The following is a 20,577-nucleotide window of genomic DNA, read 5'->3' on the forward strand; positions in this document are numbered from 1 at the left end:
ACAAGCAAAGGTTCAAGTCTGGGGGAATTTGATAACACGATTTTATATCGTATATTTAGCTTGAAATCCATAGATATTTATAGCATTTTCCATTTATTATGTTAATTTATTATGATATTACGCGAGTATTTGCTTTGTTTCAGGTTTTACACTCTAATTACGACTATTTGCGAAAAGGAAAGAAAATGGAGCTTAAATGACCAATATTTATGCCTAAAAGATGAAAAAGGAGTGCTGAAGTGAAAGAGGGGTGCAATTAGGACCCAAAAGGCCCAAAGGAGACGAACCAGCCCAATGAAAGATCAAATGTGCGTGGCCCAAACCTTCCCAGCAAGTGGAGACGCACGTCTCCAACGTTCTTCTGCCACGTCACCAAGAGGAGACGCCCGTCTCCAACTGCTCCTGGATTTTCTCCACTTGAGACGCACGTCTCAAGTCCTGCACCCAGTCTTCCTGAAGAAACGGAGACGCACGTCTCCACACCCAGTCTGCAAAAATCCCCACTTTTCACGCAACGTCACAGCAAAACCTCTCCTATAAATAGGACCTGCTACCTCACTTCCAAAGAGTCCGATTTCCTGCCAACGAAGTGCTGCCGAAATTGTACCGCGAACCGTATTTCTTTATTCTGCTTTCATTCAAACACTTATTTTCTCACAACGATTTCTACACTGGAAATTGTTGTGAACTTTTTATAGATCTAGCCTTACGTTAGATTTATCGCTTTTATTTCCTTGTTTTATTTACTGCCATTCGAAGAACGATCCAGCCAACCTGTGGTGGAAGTTCAGTACTCGAAGATTCAATTACCATTTATTTAATTCAGGTTTTTATTTACTGCCTTATTTATATTTATTTGCATGATATATTGTATGCCATTTACCATGCCTATTATTATGAACCGAACCGATTTATGCATGTTTAACCATATTAATATGTCTGGCTAAATTATTATGATATCGGTATGTAAAGTAAGTTAACCGTAGGGATCCGAAATAAATTGGCTTAATTATATTTTATTAACTATCACTTGTTTTTGGTTTGTATGTCTAATTTAATTAGTAAGTCTTAAAACCAATAGAGCGAAAGTTTGAGGTCTTAAGACGGTCAAAGGTTAAAATCAACAGAGCGAAAGTTTGAGATCTTTAACTGGATAGTAGACATAGGACATTAGTTTTAAGGATGGCGAAAGCGTATTAAAACTAATTAGAACTTATTTATTTTCAAAAATTGTTTTTACACCCGACGGGATGGCGAAAGCGTACGTTAGGGATATTAGCATGTTCCGAGTCAACAGAGCGAAAGTTTGAGATTAGGAGATTTAAATAGATAACAACTTCATAAAACGGGCATTTTATTAATTACGTTGTTTCCAAAAAGCTTTTCTAAAATCTAATGGGATGGCGAAAGCGTACATTAGGATTAGGACAGTAATCTAAATCAATAGAGCGAAAGTTTGAGACGAGGATTTTTAATCAATTGAATTAGTAAAGATTTTTAATTAAATTATGCAAAAGCCAATGGACCTTCGGATCACCTTAAGTTAAACGAAATACATACTGATATCTGTCTTTTATTATATTCTTAATTTTTCACTCACTTTCCCTTAAGAACAATCGAAATATTAGTAACCCTAGCTTTACATAGTAACCTTAGATAACGGTAGATCGATTCATAGTCCCTGTGGATTCGATATCTTTTAAAACTACACGACACGACTGTGCACTTGCAGTTATCAGATTTATAGACACGTAACTCCCGATCAGACCCTGCTAAGATTGATGTGATTTCTACATTGCCTTACCCTTCTTGCATTCGCGAGATTCGTTCTTTTCTTGGTCATGCAGGTTTTTACAGGCGTTTCATCAAGGATTTCAGCAAGATAGCTCTTCCGCTGTCGAACTTGTTGAAGAATGACGTCACTTTTGATTTTGATGACAAATGCAAACAAGCGTTTGACTTCTTGAAGAAAGCATTGACCTCCTCTCTCATCATTCAGCCCCCTGATTGGACACTTCCTTTTGAGCTTATGTGTGATGCTTCCAATTATGCAGTTGGGGCTGTCCTTGCAGAAAGAGTTGACAAGGCTGCCCATGTTATTTACTATGCTTCTAGGACTTTAGATTCTGCACAGTCTAATTACACTACCACTGAAAAAGAACTGCTAGCTATTGTTTTTGCTCTTGACAAATTCAGATCTTATTTGCTAGGTTCCAAGGTTGTTGTTTTTACTGACCACGCAGCTTTAAAGTACTTGCTGAAGAAGCCGGATGCAAAATCGAGATTGATTCGGTGGATGTTGCTGCTCCAAGAGTTTAATGTTGAGATTAAAGACAAAAGTGGAGCTGAGAACTTAGTGGCTGACCACTTGAGCAGGATAGAGAGAGATGAAGATCCTTTTCCTATTAAGGATGACTTTCCTGATGAGCAGTTGTTTCTTTTGCATGGGATTACACCTTGGTTTGCTGACATTGTTAATTTTCTTGTTGCTGGTGTTTTTCCTACAGGTGCATCTAGATCACAGGTTCACAAACTCAAAAGTGATGCCAAATATTATGTTTGGGATGATCCATATCTATGGAAGTTTGGTAGTGATCAGGTAATCAGGAGATGTGTCCCCGACAATGAGATTGAGTCTATTTTGAATTTTTCTCATGCATCTCAAATCGGCGGACATTTCGGTCCTCAAAGGACTGCGAGAAAAGTCCTTGATTCAGGCTTCTATTGGCCAACTATTTTTAAGGATGCTTTTGAGATTTATCGCACTTGTAAAGAGTGCCAGATAGCAGGTACAAACATCACTCGCAAGAGTGAAATGCCTCAGCAGCCTATGCTTTTCTGTGAGGTATTTGATGTATGGGGAATTGATTTCATGGGTCCTTTTCCTGTATCATTTGGTTTCCTTTACATTTTACTTGCTGTTGATTATGTTTCAAAGTGGGTGGAAGCTATCCCCACTAGGACTAATGATTCTCGAGTTGTTGCAGATTTTTTCAGGTCTAATATCTTTTACAGGTTTGGAATACCGCGAGCTATCATAAGTGACCAAGGCACTCATTTCTGTAACCGCACCATGGAAGCTTTACTCCAGAAGTATGTAGTTGTGCACAGAGTCTCTACTGCATATCACCCACAGACTAATGGGCAGGCTGAGATCTCAAACAGAGAGATCAAACATGTTTTAGAGAAAATGGTGCAGCCAAACAGGAAAGACTGGAGCCGTCGTCTAGAAGACGCACTTTGGGCTCAAAGAACAGCTTTCAAGACACCCATTGGGATGTCTCCTTATCGACTTGTTTTTGGTAAGGCGTGTCATCTTCCTGTTGAGATAGAACACCGTGCTTTTTGGGCGGTGAAGAGTTGTAATTTGGAGATGCAACAAGCAGGTATTGAAAGAAAACTCCAATTGCAACAGTTGGAAGAGCTTAGATTAGAGGCTTATGAGAGCTCTAGGATTTATAAAGAAAAAACTAAGCACTTCCATGATAAAATGATTTCTAGGAAGGAATTTTCTGTGGGCCAACAGGTTTTACTGTTTAACTCCCGCCTTAAGCTAATGGCTGGGAAACTTCGATCCAAATGGACTGGCCCCTTTGTTGTTACTAATGTTTTCCCTCATGGTGCAGTAGAAATAAAAAGTGCAGGTACTGACAAAGTCTTCAAGGTTAACGGGCAGCGGCTGAAGTTATTCCATGAAAGTTCGGTGCCTAAAAATGTCAGCATAGAGGAGCTTTCTTTAGAAGCACCTGACTACACTGCAACTTGATCAGGGAGTCCTTCTTTCCTTCTCTCTACTTTATTAGTAATGTCCTTTCATTGAGGACAATGCTTAGTTTAAGTGTGGGGGAGGAAATCGTGTGTTTTATTTGTTTTTTGTTTGTTAGTATTTTGTTTAATTTCAATAAAAAATGCATCTTCTTGAAAGTTTTAGGCTACACACTGATTTGAGTCGGGTTTGCGGAGTCTTGGGAAAAATTCACAAGATCGGTATCGTTCTAACACCATAAGTCTCCTGCATACGGAAATTGATTTGAATTTGTTATTATATTTTAGCCTTAATTTCTCATTCTTTGACAGCTCTTGAGTAGTTTATTTCAGCAGTCGGCACCATCTCTCACACACTTTACGCAGGAAGCCGATGAATATAAGTGAATGTTCCGAAAAGAAAAAAAAAAGAGAAAAGAAAAAGGTAATACACCTTCTAAGTTTGGTGATCCTCACCCGGTCACTTAACCCAACGGTTGTGTAATCTTCAAAAAAAAAAGTTTTCAAAACTCTTTGTTAGTTGGTTCAGCGGTTTCTGGTGCTGAACTTGGTAGGGAGGATTACGGTCCGATCCCCCGCAACTACATCTGAGTAAGCAAAGGGTTATGCCACGCAAGTACCGGAACCCCGTGCAAAAGGATCAGAGTCACTAACCGGTTGTCCTGCTATAAGTGTGTGGAGATAACGGGCTTAATGTGATTGCGCCTGAATGAAAAAGAGCAAAAAGGATGAGTAAGTTAGGCTATGGTATAATAATATGATTTGAATTGGTTTGTGTATTTAGGAGCCTTATGTCTGCATATTTGTGGTTAGTGTTCTTACGATGTTCTTAGTGTGCAAGATTAGTACCTGTCGATGCAAACTTACCCGAAGAAGATTTGTAGCCTAGGATGAGTAACTGTTGATGTATTTCTGCTTTCTTTTCATTTTACTCGGAGTGCAAAAGTTCAAGTGTGGGGGAATTTGATCAGTGCATTTTAATGCACGTTCTTCCATGTTTGTACTCAAGCATTTCTTCGGTTTGTTTTATTTATTTTTATGTTTTAATATGTTTTTATATTTTATTTTATTTTTGCACTTATTTGTTTTTCGTATTAATTTTTCAGCATTAACAGTCTGCACGGAAACGATCATATCTGGAGTTCCAGGAGTCCGATTGAGGCGTTCTAATAATCGCCGGAAAGCTAAGAGAAAGAGCTACAATTCTTATGTTGGAGTCGAAGTTAGAATCGGACTGTAGAAGGGCCATAATATTCGTTGAAGTTGCAGCACTAGTTTTAGTTAAGTTTCGGGTCAATTAGTTTTGGGCCTGGGTCGTATTTTTGACCCAGTTGGATTGTAAAACGGGTCGTTCACTGTTCATTCCATCTACTATTCACGAAAAATCAAGGTTGTACGAATTGATCCATGGCGAACTAATCCCTGCTGAGTTAATCTGCTGTAATTCGGATTCCAAACTTGAGGTTTATACAATTTCACAATTCATTTTCTATTCATATCAATTCTGTTTATGTTGTTTGTTTGCTTAATTCAAATCATCATATATAGTTTTGTTAATTTGATTGATTTATGTTTTCCTACAATCGAATGCGTATTATCGTTTGCTTAATCCGTTAATCCGCTGATTTTATTAACCGTTTGCTTAATTCGGTGAAAAGAGAAACATAATTCTTATAATTTCTATCTCGCTTGTGGATTGTTGTTATGATCAAATATGAATAGATTCCGCTTAGGACAGTGATATTGTAGTAATCGATGATAGATAGGAACCGAAACAGCAGATTAGCTTAACTCCATAATCATTTATTTTCAAAACAGCTTATTTCAGAATCACTTATTTTAAGCACTTTTCTTCTTAAAATCGAACCAAACCAACCCCCCCAATTCGATTTCAGTTAGTAATAATTAAGAGTCCTTGAGAGACGATATTCGAGTCACCTTACCGTCGTACGACAGTTTTACAAAATACTCGTTTTTGACCCGCGCGCGACAGCGGATCAGACATCATGCATCATTTCATATGGATTAATTCATTGAGATGCTTATAAGCTCTCTTATTTTGTGTTTTGCTTTTGCACTTCTTAAAATCTTTGTTTTGTACACGAGACCTAAAATTGTTTATTAAAATTTGTCTAATTGGGAAAGGGTCTATTAAACCCCTTTTTTAGACCTTTGCTATCCATATTCTCACCCAAAAACCCACTCTCTTTGCTTGTCTTTTTATAAGTGATATTATGAAAAATCATTTAACATAAAATGATGTCAAATGAAGAGAAATTCTTTTGATAAGCTGTTGAATCATTCTGGTTAAGAACCCTGGATAATCATCAAGAAACCAATAATTTTTTGACAAGAGCTTTGAGAGAAATCATGAAAGTTTTATTCATTTACAAACACATTATCTCATTGATTCAACCTTGTGAAAAACTTCTTAGAATATTGAGATTGTGAGAAGTTTGTAGTTGTGTTGTGTGATATCATTTAGGCATTATCAACATCTTCAACCTTATACCAAAAATCTGTTATTTTGGTGCTCAATTATAAAGATTGAGTGTGAGCGGTAAATTAAAGGTACATTAAGGAATCTATTATTTTTCTATGAAGTTTTGTTGCTTGTATAAGGAGAAATGATAGTTTCTTTGTTTAAATTATGATTGATGCTTATGAAGCAAGAAAAGAATTCCTCAATACTCAATGAAGACTTTAGTGGATCCGAATAAAAGTTGCCACAAAACTAAGTTGAAAATTGTCCAATCATTTGTTGTTAGAACAATCACTCAGACAAGTCTTTGTCAGATCTGAGTAAAGGGTGTAGCAAAATTGAATCCCGTAACATGATTATTGTGTCTATCAAGTTTGCTTGATCAGATCATTATAAATCTATTAGAAGTTGAGTAATCTACATCAACATACGAGATTATTGTTTTAAATATGTGTTGGCTAAAACATTGAGTTGTTAGTGTTCAAGTTGATCATAATCCATTGTACCAGAATACCTGTATCTTAAGCTTTAAAATAATAGAAGAAGATTTCATTTTCAATGAAGCATATACCTTTTGAATTCATATGGTGTATTTTTGCTTCCTCTTATCACATTTTACTTATGTGATTTAATCTCTGATTTCGTAAATAAAAATGCTTTTAAAATCTATTTAAAGGAGAGACATATATTCAATCCCCTTCTAAACCGTCTCATTCTCATACTCTCGTCCAACAAAAAAAAATTATGTTGATAATAGAATTCTTGGAGACTGAAATAAATCGCATAGTTTAAAATCAAATCAGAATAAATCTTAATATGCACTTTTATAATATCTTTTCTTTTATTTTTCTATTATTTATCTTTCACAGTTAAATTATCTCTATTTCATTTTTTTAAAATGGTCAAATCAAACATTTTCTTATACTACTATTTTCAAAAACCAGAGTAAAAAAGAAATTATCATTAATACACGTAATAAGTAAAAGAAGCTTCTATTGGTCATATTTCACATCAAAATATTAATGCAAAAATTCTAAATAACCACTTCGAGGTGGGATTTGACCAAAAATTAAAAAAAACTTTGACGTGGGATATAATAGGAGAAATTACGATACAGTACAACATTCATATTCTGTGCTGTTACTGTAACAAACCCCGCTCTACCTCAGATCTACTTTACCCCTCCCCAGTAACTCCCACCCCCGACCACATAGTACCTTACCGTCTTTTCCCCCCATTTCCCTTCTTCAATTCCATTTCCCATTCCTTCATTCTCCATACCCTAGACTCCAAATTCTTCCTCACACTTCAATCTTCTCACCTCTAAACCAAAACTCTTACTCAATTCCACTCTCAATTAGGGTTTTCTTCATAACCTCATTGCATAAATGATGGGAATTCGACCTCAGCAATCGTCTGTGGACGAAGAGGACGAGGAGCTTCTAGGTTGTGGAACTACGGTTTCCGGCCAATCAGGCTCCACTAGCAGGAGTGCCGGTTTGCCGTCTTCCGGGACTGCTGCTGGTGACAACGCGGCTCTCAAATTAAACCATCTTGATATACAGGATGATGAGGCTGGATCACAGGGAGCAGTTGCGTAAGTTCTATTGGATTATGTTCTTCATTGTTTATGGTAATTGTTTGAATTGATTCTTAATCACTCGATATGTATGCAGTAGCAAGAAGAAAAAGAGAGGGCAACAGAGGGCTGTTGGAGGTGATAAAAGTGGAAGAGGGCTTCGCCAATTTAGCATGAAAGGTTTTTATATCTCTCTTGTTTCACCAATTTTGTGTTTAGGATGATGATACTCTGCATTTAGTTTGCAGAGTATTGAGATGCTGATTGTGGAATTTATAGAATTGGTGTTTAGATACCTATGCTTTGTAAAATTGACATTTTTTTTGTGTTTATTTTTGAGGTTATGCTGACTATTTTCTTTCTGGTTTTGCGTCTGATTTATTATTGGTTCTTTGCAGTGTGTGAGAAGGTGGAAAGTAAGGGAAGAACAACTTACAATGAGGTTAGGTGGTTACTCTAAGTCAGTTTTTGCTATGTTGAAATCAATCTCTTGCTTCATTTGGTGAATTGTATACTTAGGATTTAATGTACATAACAGCTTCGAATCTGTGTTTTTCCCTTTTTTCTAAAGTACTTTTGTCAATTATTATCATCATAGCTTTCGGGGATGAGGTTGATTATGGTAATTATTGGTCTCGGGAACATGTGGACTTGATGCCCACCTTCACATTTCATCGCCCATATTGTCTATGTCTTTCGTAATTGTTTTTATTCCTGTTTTCCTCATTTATTTCTTGAGTTTAATGTAATTATTTTTATACTGTAGGTGGCAGATGAACTTGTGGCTGAGTTTGCTGATCCAATCAATAGTGTTTTGTCCCCTGATAAGGTATTCTTTCATTCACAAGCAATTTCAATATTATCTGCCACTATGATATTTAAGGTATATTAGTATTGTGCACTTACTTTTTGTGGGGAATGAACATTTGCTAGCAACAATACGACGAGAAAAACATTCGACGAAGGGTCTATGATGCTCTGAATGTTCTAATGGCAATGGACATTATCTCTAAGGATAAAAAGGAAATACAATGGAGAGGTCTTCCTCGTACTAGTCTGAATGATATTGAAGAGCTAAAGGTTTGCCCACATTCTTGATTTTAAGATTGAATAAAAAATTGATTGATTTGTAACTTTTTGACTCTATGTGGCTTATGCTTTACACCTGCAATGATGTTCCGAGCTAATCCTAAAATACATTAGAGGACTATTTTAACTTTTCATTTGATTCAACAGACAGAGCGCCTTGGGCTTAGGACTAGAATTGAAAGGAAATCATCCTATCTGCAGGAGTTAGAGGAACAAGTAAGTCCATTTTACTCAGTAATAGGTTTAATACGGGAATGAGATGCTGGACCTGGTTTGCTGCATTTGAAATTGCACTTGGTTATATTCACTTTATTTTTGCAGTGTTTAGTTTCTGTTTGCTAACTGCTTGTATTACTGTGTCAAGTTTGTAGGTCTTCAAAACCTTATTCAACGAAATGAACAGTTATATAGCTCCGGCAATCCTCCTAGCGGAGGTGTATCTTTACCCTTTATTCTAGTACAGGTAAACCATCATCTCACCAGTCTCTCTCTTTTTTTTTTCTTTTGGTTTCCCATAGGCTCCCTCCACCAGAGGTAATCCTATTTGAGGCTTTGTCGGATACTAAATGTAGGCACCTGTGAACCTTGGTTTGCCATGTTATGGGACACTAGCCCCTTCTGCTAGACCGAGCCCCCGACGGTGCCTCTTTTGGTTATTTTATCCAGTAGCAGATGTTGTTGATTTTCCCCCGGATCTTCAATTGTATGATAACTATATTATTCCACTTACCCACATATCCCACTAAGTGGGGTCGGTTACATGGATCAAAATCCGCCATAATGTTCTATCCAATTCGTATCTAAATGTATCTATCCAATACCATGTTTATATTATATTGGCATAAATTCATTGTACAGAATGTACTGGATTAGTTGACTTGAATTTTAACTTAATTGAATCTGTCTATGGAATGTGTGTAACAGCTAAACACTATAAGCTAGAAATATTTTATCAGCTCACGTGGTCAAAGTTTCTCTGGTTGCCGTTAGCCTTTATATCTGCTCTGCTATGTTATGAGTCTATATGCGAAGTTCTTGGCCACAAGAAAGTTTCTAACTTAATTTTAATGAATAATTTACTTGTCCTGCTGGCCGCTGTGATATGGCTCTTATGGTATTATTGTTTGACTAATCTCATATTGCTGGCTTTTTAAAACTGTAGACTCGTCCTCATGCAACTGTTGAAGTGGAAATATCAGAAGACATGCAGCTTGTTCATTTTGATTTTAATAGGTAAAGCTTCAGTTGCCTTTGCCATTCTTTCTGAGCTATGGCATAATTATCTAGGTCTCTATGCTGTCTTATTCATTGTGAAGACTTGTTAAATATTGTCGTTAAGTCACGAATTTGGAACTGGCGTATCCTATTATGGCCAAACAAAGGCCACTAAAAGAATTTTCAAATACAGAAGTTTTGGGAGGCAGTTATGGACTTATGGTGGTGCGTTGCGTTTGTATCTTTGCTGTGAGATGTATCTGCAACTTATTTATTTTACTCTCTTATCTCTCTGCAGTACTCCCTTTGAGTTGCATGACGACAATTACGTGCTAAAGGCAATGGAATTCGGTGATAGACCACAGAATGATACTGTTACGCACAATGTTACAGATGCAGGTGAAGGTTCTAGCATGTCCGGCATGCAGTCACAGGTTCCTCCTTCAGTTTCAAGCGTGTCGACTAGGCCTCCCACATCACCTCCACTCCCGGGAATATTAAAGGCAAGAGTTAAGCAAGAACACTGATCTGCAAGTTTATGATGTCGTCTTGCCTTTTAAGTATGTCTGTATATTTTGTAAAGAAATTTACCGAATTAATATACCTTCGAAATTGTTGGTCATCAGTACAGACAAGTCATTTGGTAGGTGAGAAGCAGATTGGTCTGCTTGCTTCTTTATTATTTAGGTTTGACTGGCAAATTCTTTTACTATCATCCACCATTTACTACCTTAGCAGAGTTTTTCTCCACATTTTTTGCGGTAACTTTTCCGGAGTTTTAGTTAGAGAGATCGTGGAATGGGTCAAAGAACATAAGATTGATTTCAGAGTTCACTGATTTACAGTGTAAATTGTAAAGTTTTCCAGCTTATATGGATATATTAGTTGGTATTTGGACCAATGCATCTTGCTTGTCTTGTACTATCATTTGCTGTGATCCTTTGGAAGTTCTTCGTACTCCAATTTGATGTCGATGGAAATTTTGTTACCCAATTTTCTTTTGGAACATCAATAACACAATAACTAAATTAGTTGTTACTTAAATAAGCGTGTCTAGAATCTTTTTCTTGTACTCTGCCTTTCTTGCAGTGACTGCTTGTTTGTCTCTATTTAATAGAGAATATGATGAGTCTTGATTTTCACTACACTTCCACTAGTGGATGTTAGGCTTTAATTTCACTAAATAAGAAAAGTCATGTTTTGCATTAAACTTCCACTAGTGGAGGTTGGGCTTTAATCTAATAGAATAAGGATGGTCATTCTTAAATAGAGCATCATGCTCCATTCCAAATCAATCAAAAATAGATTCACATTATATAAATTTCTGAATCTATTATGGTATTCATAGCTTTTTTCGCCCCCACCGTGGCTTCATAGATCCTATATTTTTGTCTTCCGCTACAAACTTGTCGTGTTTCTCTAATGGCGAGTCCGTCATCACCGACACTCTCTTCTACGACATCGAGTATTCCTTTTGCTACTTTCAACTACAAATTTACATAAAAACTAGATGATAAGAACTATCTAGTGTGGCTGCAGCAGGTTGAATCGGTGCTCCGAGCGCAACACCTTCATCATTATTGTGTTGCTCCGCGAATTCCTGACCAGTACTAATCCGAAGCAGATCGTCTTGCTGGTAACGTGAATCCTGCATTCACTGCGTGAGAAGTGCAAGATCAATTGCTCCTCTCGTGGCTTCAATCGTCACTTTCCACTTTGCTTCTCCCTAGCGTCATTGGCTGCCGACATACGTGGCAGCTTTGGGATCAGATTCAGAAGAATTTCGATTCTAAAGTCAAGGCACAAGCACGACAGTTAAGAACTGAGTTGCGGACACTCAAGAAAGGTACAAACGTTGTTATTGAATTTCTTGACAAAATCAAGGCAATTTCCGATTCTCTAATGTCAATCGGTGAAACAGTTTCTACGACTGAGCAATTGGATGTTATTCTTGAAGGACTACCTTCAGAATATGAGTCTTTAGTTACGCTCATTAACAGTAAGGTTGATTTGTTTGATTTTGATAAGATCAAACCATTATTACTTACGCATGAACAACGAGTCATCAAACAAAAAATTGTTGAAGAAGTTGCTTCGTTGAATGTAACTCAAGTAGCAACTTCAAGCAACCATAATGTCATTCCTCAAGCAAATTACACTGCTGCCACTCCGTCAAATGACAACTCTAAATCTGAAAATGCCAATTCTAGTCGTAATTTTTATGGTGGTCGTGGTAGTCGTGGCAGCTGTAACACCCTTCTAAACCCCGCGGAAAATTAACATTAATCAGAGTAAAACATGAAAAAGGGTATTACAACTCCAATAAAATAAACAAATATTCATGTCATGCCATAAAAGGAACGATAAACCAAAATTATCCAGATAACATGTTAACACAGCGGAATATTCTTAACATCTGAATAATTAAACATCCGGAGTCGGGGACTCGTAATTCAACCATAAAACCATAAACAAAAACGAGAGTTCATCAGTTAACTATAAAATAACGTTCCCAGTGTTACACGATCAGAGCATGACACGGACCCAACTGAGTCTAACGAATTACTTGACGAGCTAATCCTCACCAAGTACAAAAGCTACTCCTCAATCTGAAAAATAACAACAGTAAGGGTGAGTCTCATTCACATTTAACCAATGTTATAAGATATAAATAATAAAATATCAATCACATATTATTCACCCAATTACATTTATGATTAGATCCACCACAACATAATTAATCACAACAATTACACAATCATCACATATTATAACATTGGACAATCTTCCATTCATGTTATAATAATACAAGTAGCCTAATGCAATGCAACTTAATGCATGTGGTGCCAAACATGGGATAACCCATCTCACCGATCCACCACCATAAAGATTTGGCTACTTCTCTCACTAATTCCGCACAATGGGAATTAGCTACCGTTGTCCCACCACCATAAGAGATACAACCCACAACATATGATTATGAAATGGATGCATCACATACAGCATGCTAATCATCAACACCAATCGACTGAATATCATAATCATCAACCAATGCAACAAACAATAGCCACGCATAGTTATGCTATTTCTCAACTATCACAAACATATATTTAACATCAACAATATATGTATATTAATCATCAATCACAACCACGACATTTTAACAAGTAAATCATTCACCAATGTACCTGTACGCATAAACCGTCACAACCAAATAAAATCGAGTGTTTTAAAAATAAAATTGAGTCACGACTCAAAACACCATTTTATTATATAAATCATTTAATCAGCTTCGCCGTACTCGAAACGGCACCAAGATCCGACTTACGGTTTGAAAGATATGGGTTTTAGAAAATAAAATAATTTTTTTCAAAAAGCATCAGTGGTAACCGGTTACTGAAACCAGGGTAACCGGTTACTGACTTTCAAAATGACCCTCACGCTGTTTTTTGTATGGGTAATCGGTTACTGCCCTTTCGGTAACCGATTACCGACTCACAAAATGTCATCCCTGTTGTTTTTACTATGAGTAATCGATTACCCACCCTTTGGTAACCGATTACTTCGAGTCTGCAACCCAAAATTACCATTTTTACAGCACCTGTACCAAATCCAAACCATACCAGAATGTACCATAATGTATTGCAACATCAAACAGCATCAACAAACACAATTTGGCATGTTCCTAACTCATTTCAAACACCCAAAGACTACCATACACAATCAATGCAAACAATTCAACAATTCTTCCAAAATCTAACATCCTAAAACCTAAATATAACCCCATTGACACAAACAATATGCTCAATCTATTCTACTATCTATAATCCCATAATAGAAGTTAAACGGAAGAGTCCCCCCTTACCTGAAGGTTGATTCTTCGTTCTTCCTCGCGTCGCACTTCCTCGCTTCTCTGCTCTTTCACGTTCAGACTTCTCTTCTCCTTTTTGGTTCTCTTCCCACAATTCCTTCTTTTTTTCTATTTTATGAAAATAAGTTCATCATTAGCAATGGGCTTCACAACTGACACCCCCTTCTACTAAAAGCGACACTGGCCCATTAGCCTCATTATTCCATTTTTCTCAATTAACTCATATAATTCTAATATTTAATTCCAAAAATTATTTAAATTAAATAAAGAATTTTATGGGGTGTTACAACAGCGGTCGTTTCAGTCGTGGTCGTGGCTTTGGCCGTGGGAATATCCAATGCCAAGTCTGCTACAGGTATGGTCATGATGCATCCATTTGTTACCATCGCTTCAATACCCAATACGCTCCACAAGGTCAATATCCCGCTGCTACTGCTTATGGTAACTATGGTCAGTATCCCGCTGCTCCTACTTATGGTAACTATGGTAATTCCTATGGAAATATGAGACCTGCTACTGCTGTCAATTAAACTAATAATGCTACATCTCAACTACAACAACCAGCTGCTTTGACCATGTATGTGCCTTTAGGTCCTCCTGCCTTGGTTCCTCAGGCAATGTTTACCAATGTTACTAATCCTACTGCGCCCAATCCTTTCTTTGATACAGGTGCCACAAACAATGTGAGTTCTTAGCCAGCACCTAACAATACTGGAGTGCCTCCACTCCTCACCTAGAAAACGTTTTTCTAGGAAATGGCCAAGGTTTGCGTGTTCATTCCATTAGCTTTAAGTCCTTTCCATCTCCTATTAATCCTAAAATTCAACTGCATCTCAAAGATATTCTACATGTTCCTTCAATCACTAAATACCTAATTAGTGTTCACAAATTTGCTTATGATAATAATTGTTATTTCAAAATTCACCCATTTCACTATGTTGTGAAATCACAGGCTGACAATGCTCCTCCCTTTAAAGGTCCTGTAGCTGCCTGTGGCCTATATCCTCTAGATAATTCTAGTTTCAAGTCTGTTTCATCTTTGAATAATGTTTCCCCTTCCCAAGTGAATTACATTGTATCACCTCACACACTTTGGTATAATCGACTAGGACATCCTAGTTATGTTACTCTAAATTCTGTTTTGAAGATGTGTAATCTCACTATTATTCCACGAAATAATATTGACTTTTGTGTTGCTTGTTGCATGGGAAAGTCTCATAGGTTACCTTCCCAACCTTCTAAAACTGTTTATACTGAGCCTATTCAACTTGTATATTGTGATTTGTGGGGTCCAACACCAATGGTGTATTCTATGGGGTATAAGTATGATGTGTCCTTTATTGATGCCTTCAGTCGTCATACATGGATATACTTTCTAAAAACAAAGGATGAAACATTGTCTAAATTTAAGGAATTTAAGAATCTGGTTGAGCTTCAATTAAACACTAAGCTAAAGGCCATACAAACAGATTAGGGGGTGAGTTTAGACCTTTCAAACAGTTCCTAGCTGATCTAGGCACTATCCACCGACTTATTTACCCTCACACTCACCATCAGAATGGGGTTGTTGAAAGAAAACATAGAGATATTGTTGAGAAAGGTTTGTCCTTGTTGTCTCAAGCTTCTCTTCCCTATCATTTTTGGGATCATGCATTCCATATTGCAGTTTATCTAATTAACAGATTGCCTGCCTCACACACTAATCTGATCCTTGTCCAAGTTTTGTTTAAAACACCGCCAAACTACGCTTTCCTCAAAGTATTTGGTTGTGCTTGTTTTCCATTACTTAGACCCTACAACAATAATAAATTGCATTTCAGGTCCTTAGAGTGTACTTTTCTTGGCTATTCACCATCGCATAAAGGTTACAAATGTCTTGATGCATCTGGAAGGTGATTCATCTCTAAAGACGTGTTATTCAATGAGTATGTATTTCCTTTTAACTATCTTAAACTACCTTCACCGTCCAACCCTGTACCCTCCTCCACCTCTCCTCTTGGAGTCGTGTCTCCTGTTCCTATATCATTTATCCCACCCACTAGCCCAAACACAATCCCAGCTACCACGCCTCAAATAAACTCACCTGTTTCATCCCACCAGAGCCCTGTTCACCTCACTAATAGCCACAACTCCACTTCTCTACCATCTACAGCCTCCGGCACCATTGATCCCAATTCCCCTACCCCAGCTACCACACCTCAACTATACTCCCCTGTTCCATCTCACCAGAGCCCTATTCACATCACTTCTAGTCACAACTCCACCTCTCTACCATCTACAACCTCTAGCACAATTGATCCCAATTCCCCTACCCCAAGCCCCTCACCACCCGCTACCATTAATCACCATCATATGATGACCCGCTCCAAAACTGGAAATCCTAGACCCCATCAGTTTCCTACCCTACTTTTAACCACCGTAGAACCTACCACTAGGAAACAAGCCCTTACCTCACCTCAATGGACTCAAGCAATGGAAAATGAGTATAATGCTTTTATGACAAACAACACTTGGACTCTAACTTCTCTACCCACTAGAAAGACTGATGTCGGATGTAAATGGGTTTTTCGTGTCAAAGAGAACCATGATGGCTCTGTGAACAAATACAAGGAAAGACTTGTAGCTAAGGGTTACCTTCAAAAGTATGGGTGTGGCTACAAAGAAACCTTCTATCCAGTTGTCAAGCCCGTCACTATTAGAATTATTCTAACCATTATCCTCACAAACAGTTGGCCTCTCAAGCAAGTTGATGTAAACAATGCTTTTCTTAATGGCTATCTTGATGAGGATGTATACATGACTCAACCTCCTAGTTTTGTCTCCAGTGATGCCTCTCTAGTTTGTAAACTTAACAAAGCAATTTATGGATTAAAACAAGCCCTAAGGGCATGGTATGATCGACTCACAAAAACATTAATTAATTTTGGTTTTCAACAATGCAAGTGTGATCCTTCTTTACTCATATTCAACAACAAGGGTTGTTGTATCTACATGTTTATCTATGTCGATGATATTATCCTAACTGGTTCCTCACCTATTATGATTCAACAACTCATTACCAAACTAGATAGCGTTTTCTCTCTCAAACAACTGGGTGATCTAGACTATTTTCTTGGAATTGAGGTTAAGCGCATTTTCAATGGTAATTTACTGTTGGCTCAAGGAAAAAATGTGAGAGATCTCCTGCAGAGAGCATAGATGGATGGTTGCAAAAGTATTACTATACCTCTCCCAGCTGCAGTTCAACTCTCTAAAGCTGGTACTGATTTCTTTGAAGATCCAGCACTTTATAGGAGCATTGTAGGTGCTCTACAATATGTTATCATTACCAGACTAGAGCTCGGTTATGTAACACCCCAATTCTACCAGGTAATTATAAGCAAAAATCATAGTGCATTTAAAAATCTTCAACATACAATGGGATGCCACATTTCAACTTAGAACAACAAACAACTTGTACTTCATTTAACATAGATACATAACATTCGGAAACACAACTTTATTCAATGGAATCCAACTTCAACTTAACATTTAGAATCAACTTAGAAACATCTTTCATTCAACTGAAATAAATGTCAACACGGAATACAACAACTTAAATAATAACGACTATCCTCCCGAGTGCTATGTATCAGAGGCAGACCCTCTTGACTTATCAAATAGCAACATAAAGACTTCACATAAATAACCTCGAACATCCACGACTAATCTTGAGTACCTGCGCATTTTCCATGGTAGGGGAAATATAAGCAAAAGGGCGAGATATCTTACAGTATAAAGGAATGCATGATAAATAATATAGGAGATATATATCATACATAATATCACCACTTCATACAACTATTATTACAACTTCACAACTTATCAATATAATACAACTTCCAAAACGGCAATAATGTCATTAATCAATTATGACAACATATTCAAATTCACAAATATGATATCAAATACATCACGACAAACATCTCATCATCACGTCACAACAACATCTCAACAATTCAAATGCAATTCAAATGCGACTCGACTTATGCAAATGCATGTGGTACCATTTGGAGTAAAACTCCCATCATCTCAAAATTTGCCATTGGACACATCGTCGTATTTTCCATTAAGACCACCGTCGCATTTTCCATTAACGCCACTGTCGCTTTATGCAATGAATGTGACTCAATGAATGTGACATCCACACAAAACAACATATATAACACATCTCATCAACAATCAAACATCATCACTTAAATGTCGAAATTCAACGACAACAACAACATCACCACCAATCATGGTAATACATCTCTTCGCTATCACGTCGCTACGTTGTATCATTATACAACAATACTTCACTTCACAACAACAATTTATCAATATTGACCATAGGGTCTACAACAACAACAAATTCCACATACTAGCAACAACGACCACAATTTCGTCATATTAATAACAACATCAACTAATTCATCATGTTAACAGCAAAACATCAATAATTTGTCTTATAACAACAACATCAACAAGCATCATCATATTAACATCAAACATCAACACATTCATCACATTAACAACAAACATCAACAATTCATCTAATTAACAACAACATAAACACATTCATCATATTCCGCAATAACAACAACAAATTCGTCATATTAACAGTAACATCACATTACACGAATCAAGTAACATCATAACACGGTATTTTAACTTCCTAATGAAAACATATTTATTGTTAATTCATTGCAAGACAACATTATTAACACAAACCTATCAAGACGTACAAATACTTGCATATAGCATACAACATTAGGGGTGTTCAAAACCAAATCGACCCAATAGAAAACCGCAAACCAAACCAGACCAAACTGAAACCATAAAAAACCGCATTTGGTTCGGATTAATTTGGGTCATCTTTTAACAAAACCGCATGGTTTGGTTCGGTTAGCGGTTTGTATTTTGTAAACCGAATCAAACCCCATTATGTTACAACCTAAATTTTACTTAACTCACATCCAACCCAAACTTAAACCTATGTACCTTAGCCTTATGATTACCAACAATTTTCCCATCCTTACACATATAATTTCAGTCATGATCTTCTCAAATCTCTAATAACATTATTGTACCTTCTTTGCCACATACATCTTCCTTCTTCTTCTATAATCTCTACTCTCTTATATTCTTTCTTTTTCACCTTCTCATTTTTATGTAAATGTTCAGTATTTCAGTTTCGTTTTTATCACACATCTTCTTCTCTAATCTCTAACATTTTTTTTTCTTTTTCACCTTTACTAATCTCTTATCTCTTATATATTTTTTACATTATAATAATTTTAATATTGTTTTATGCCATTAGTTTATGTTTAATATTCCACTTTTGTCTGATTTAATTTTTACATATTAAATGGAAAGCTGTTGTCAAAATATGACGAGTTTTGTTGTTATTTGATAGTGTATGGATGTCTAAATACAAAATTATGTTGTCATCTATATGTGTATGTATGACTCAATAAAATATTTGTAAAAATCGAACCAACCGAACTGAACCAAACTGCATTAGTTTGGTTTGGTTTGGTTTAGATATTTTTTAAAAGCCAACCGAACCAAACTAAACCGCACGATTTATTCTCTTGTGATTCGGCTGATTCTTTCGTCAAAACCGCCAAAACCGCACCGCGAACACCCCTATACAACATCATTATCAATTTATGCATATCAACACATACAAAAGTATAAATCATATTAAATAATTCTTCTAATGTTTCTCAATCAATTCTTATAAGATTGGAATCTATTTTAGCTTGTCATAGGTTCAAATGGCACTTAAAGAGGAGTTACGGATCAAAAGATACATTAATTTAAAGTTACAAAAAGTTTTACACAGCAAGGTCCGCTTAGCGACCCTCCAACGCGCTTAATGAAGTTCAATTTTCAACAAGCCAGCTTGAAGCGGGCTTGTGCAGACTAAAATCAGTAACTTTAAATTTTCGCAGCTCTGCTTAGCGGACGCACGATTATGCAGAAAAATAACAGAGCGAACAGACCTGCGTAATCCCACTTCCACCACACTAAACCCTTCTCAAACAACAATTAGAAGCATATAACAATACCAGCTAATATCATTCATCAATAATAATCATTCAAAACATGTTTTCAACCATAATTTCATGAAAATCTCTCTCATTTCACACACACACACACGCACGCGCGCGCGCGCGCGCACACACACACACACACACATATATATATATATATATATATATATATATATATATATATATATATATATATATATATATATATATATATATATATATATATATATATATATATATATATATATATATATATATATATATATATATATATATATATATATATATATATATATATATATATATATATATATATATATATATAACCATCCAACTTAAATTCTATAATTCATTTCATTTCTCATCCATTTTTTTTTGACAGTATGTTATTTTTACTAAACTTGCACTATATACACTGTTTTACTTTTACCTAAGGAAAAAGTTATATGTTTCTAAAGTTTTTCTCCATTTCTACACAATGATGGGTGTACTAGAA

General features: G+C 36.4%; 1 protein-coding gene across 1 annotated transcript; it reads left to right on the forward strand.

Moving 5' to 3' along the window:
* The first annotated feature begins 7,407 nt into the window (after positions 1-7,407).
* LOC131607181 (transcription factor-like protein DPB) lies at positions 7,408-10,859 on the forward strand. Its single transcript, XM_058879203.1, has 9 exons — positions 7,408-7,844; positions 7,924-8,006; positions 8,225-8,268; positions 8,593-8,655; positions 8,760-8,906; positions 9,063-9,131; positions 9,280-9,378; positions 10,078-10,148; positions 10,429-10,859. The coding sequence occupies exons 1-9, from the start codon at positions 7,636-7,638 to the stop codon at positions 10,655-10,657; spliced, it is 1,014 nt and encodes a 337-aa protein (XP_058735186.1). The 5' UTR covers positions 7,408-7,635; the 3' UTR covers positions 10,658-10,859.
* Positions 10,860-20,577: the final 9,718 nt, after the last annotated feature.

This window comes from Vicia villosa, linkage group LG5 (assembly GCF_029867415.1).
Source record: "Vicia villosa cultivar HV-30 ecotype Madison, WI linkage group LG5, Vvil1.0, whole genome shotgun sequence".
In the NCBI taxonomy this organism is placed as follows: Eukaryota; Viridiplantae; Streptophyta; class Magnoliopsida; order Fabales; family Fabaceae; genus Vicia; species Vicia villosa.

Excerpts from the sequence above, each read along its gene's own strand:
- LOC131607181 (XM_058879203.1), top strand. The coding sequence starts at position 7,636 with ATGATGGGAATTCGACCTCAGCAATCGTCTGTGGACGAAGAGGACGAG. Across the intron at positions 7,845-7,923 it reads GGATCACAGGGAGCAGTTGC|TAGCAAGAAGAAAAAGAGAG; the intron begins GTAAGTTCTATT and ends ATATGTATGCAG. Across the intron at positions 8,269-8,592 it reads GAAGAACAACTTACAATGAG|GTGGCAGATGAACTTGTGGC; the intron begins GTTAGGTGGTTA and ends TTTATACTGTAG.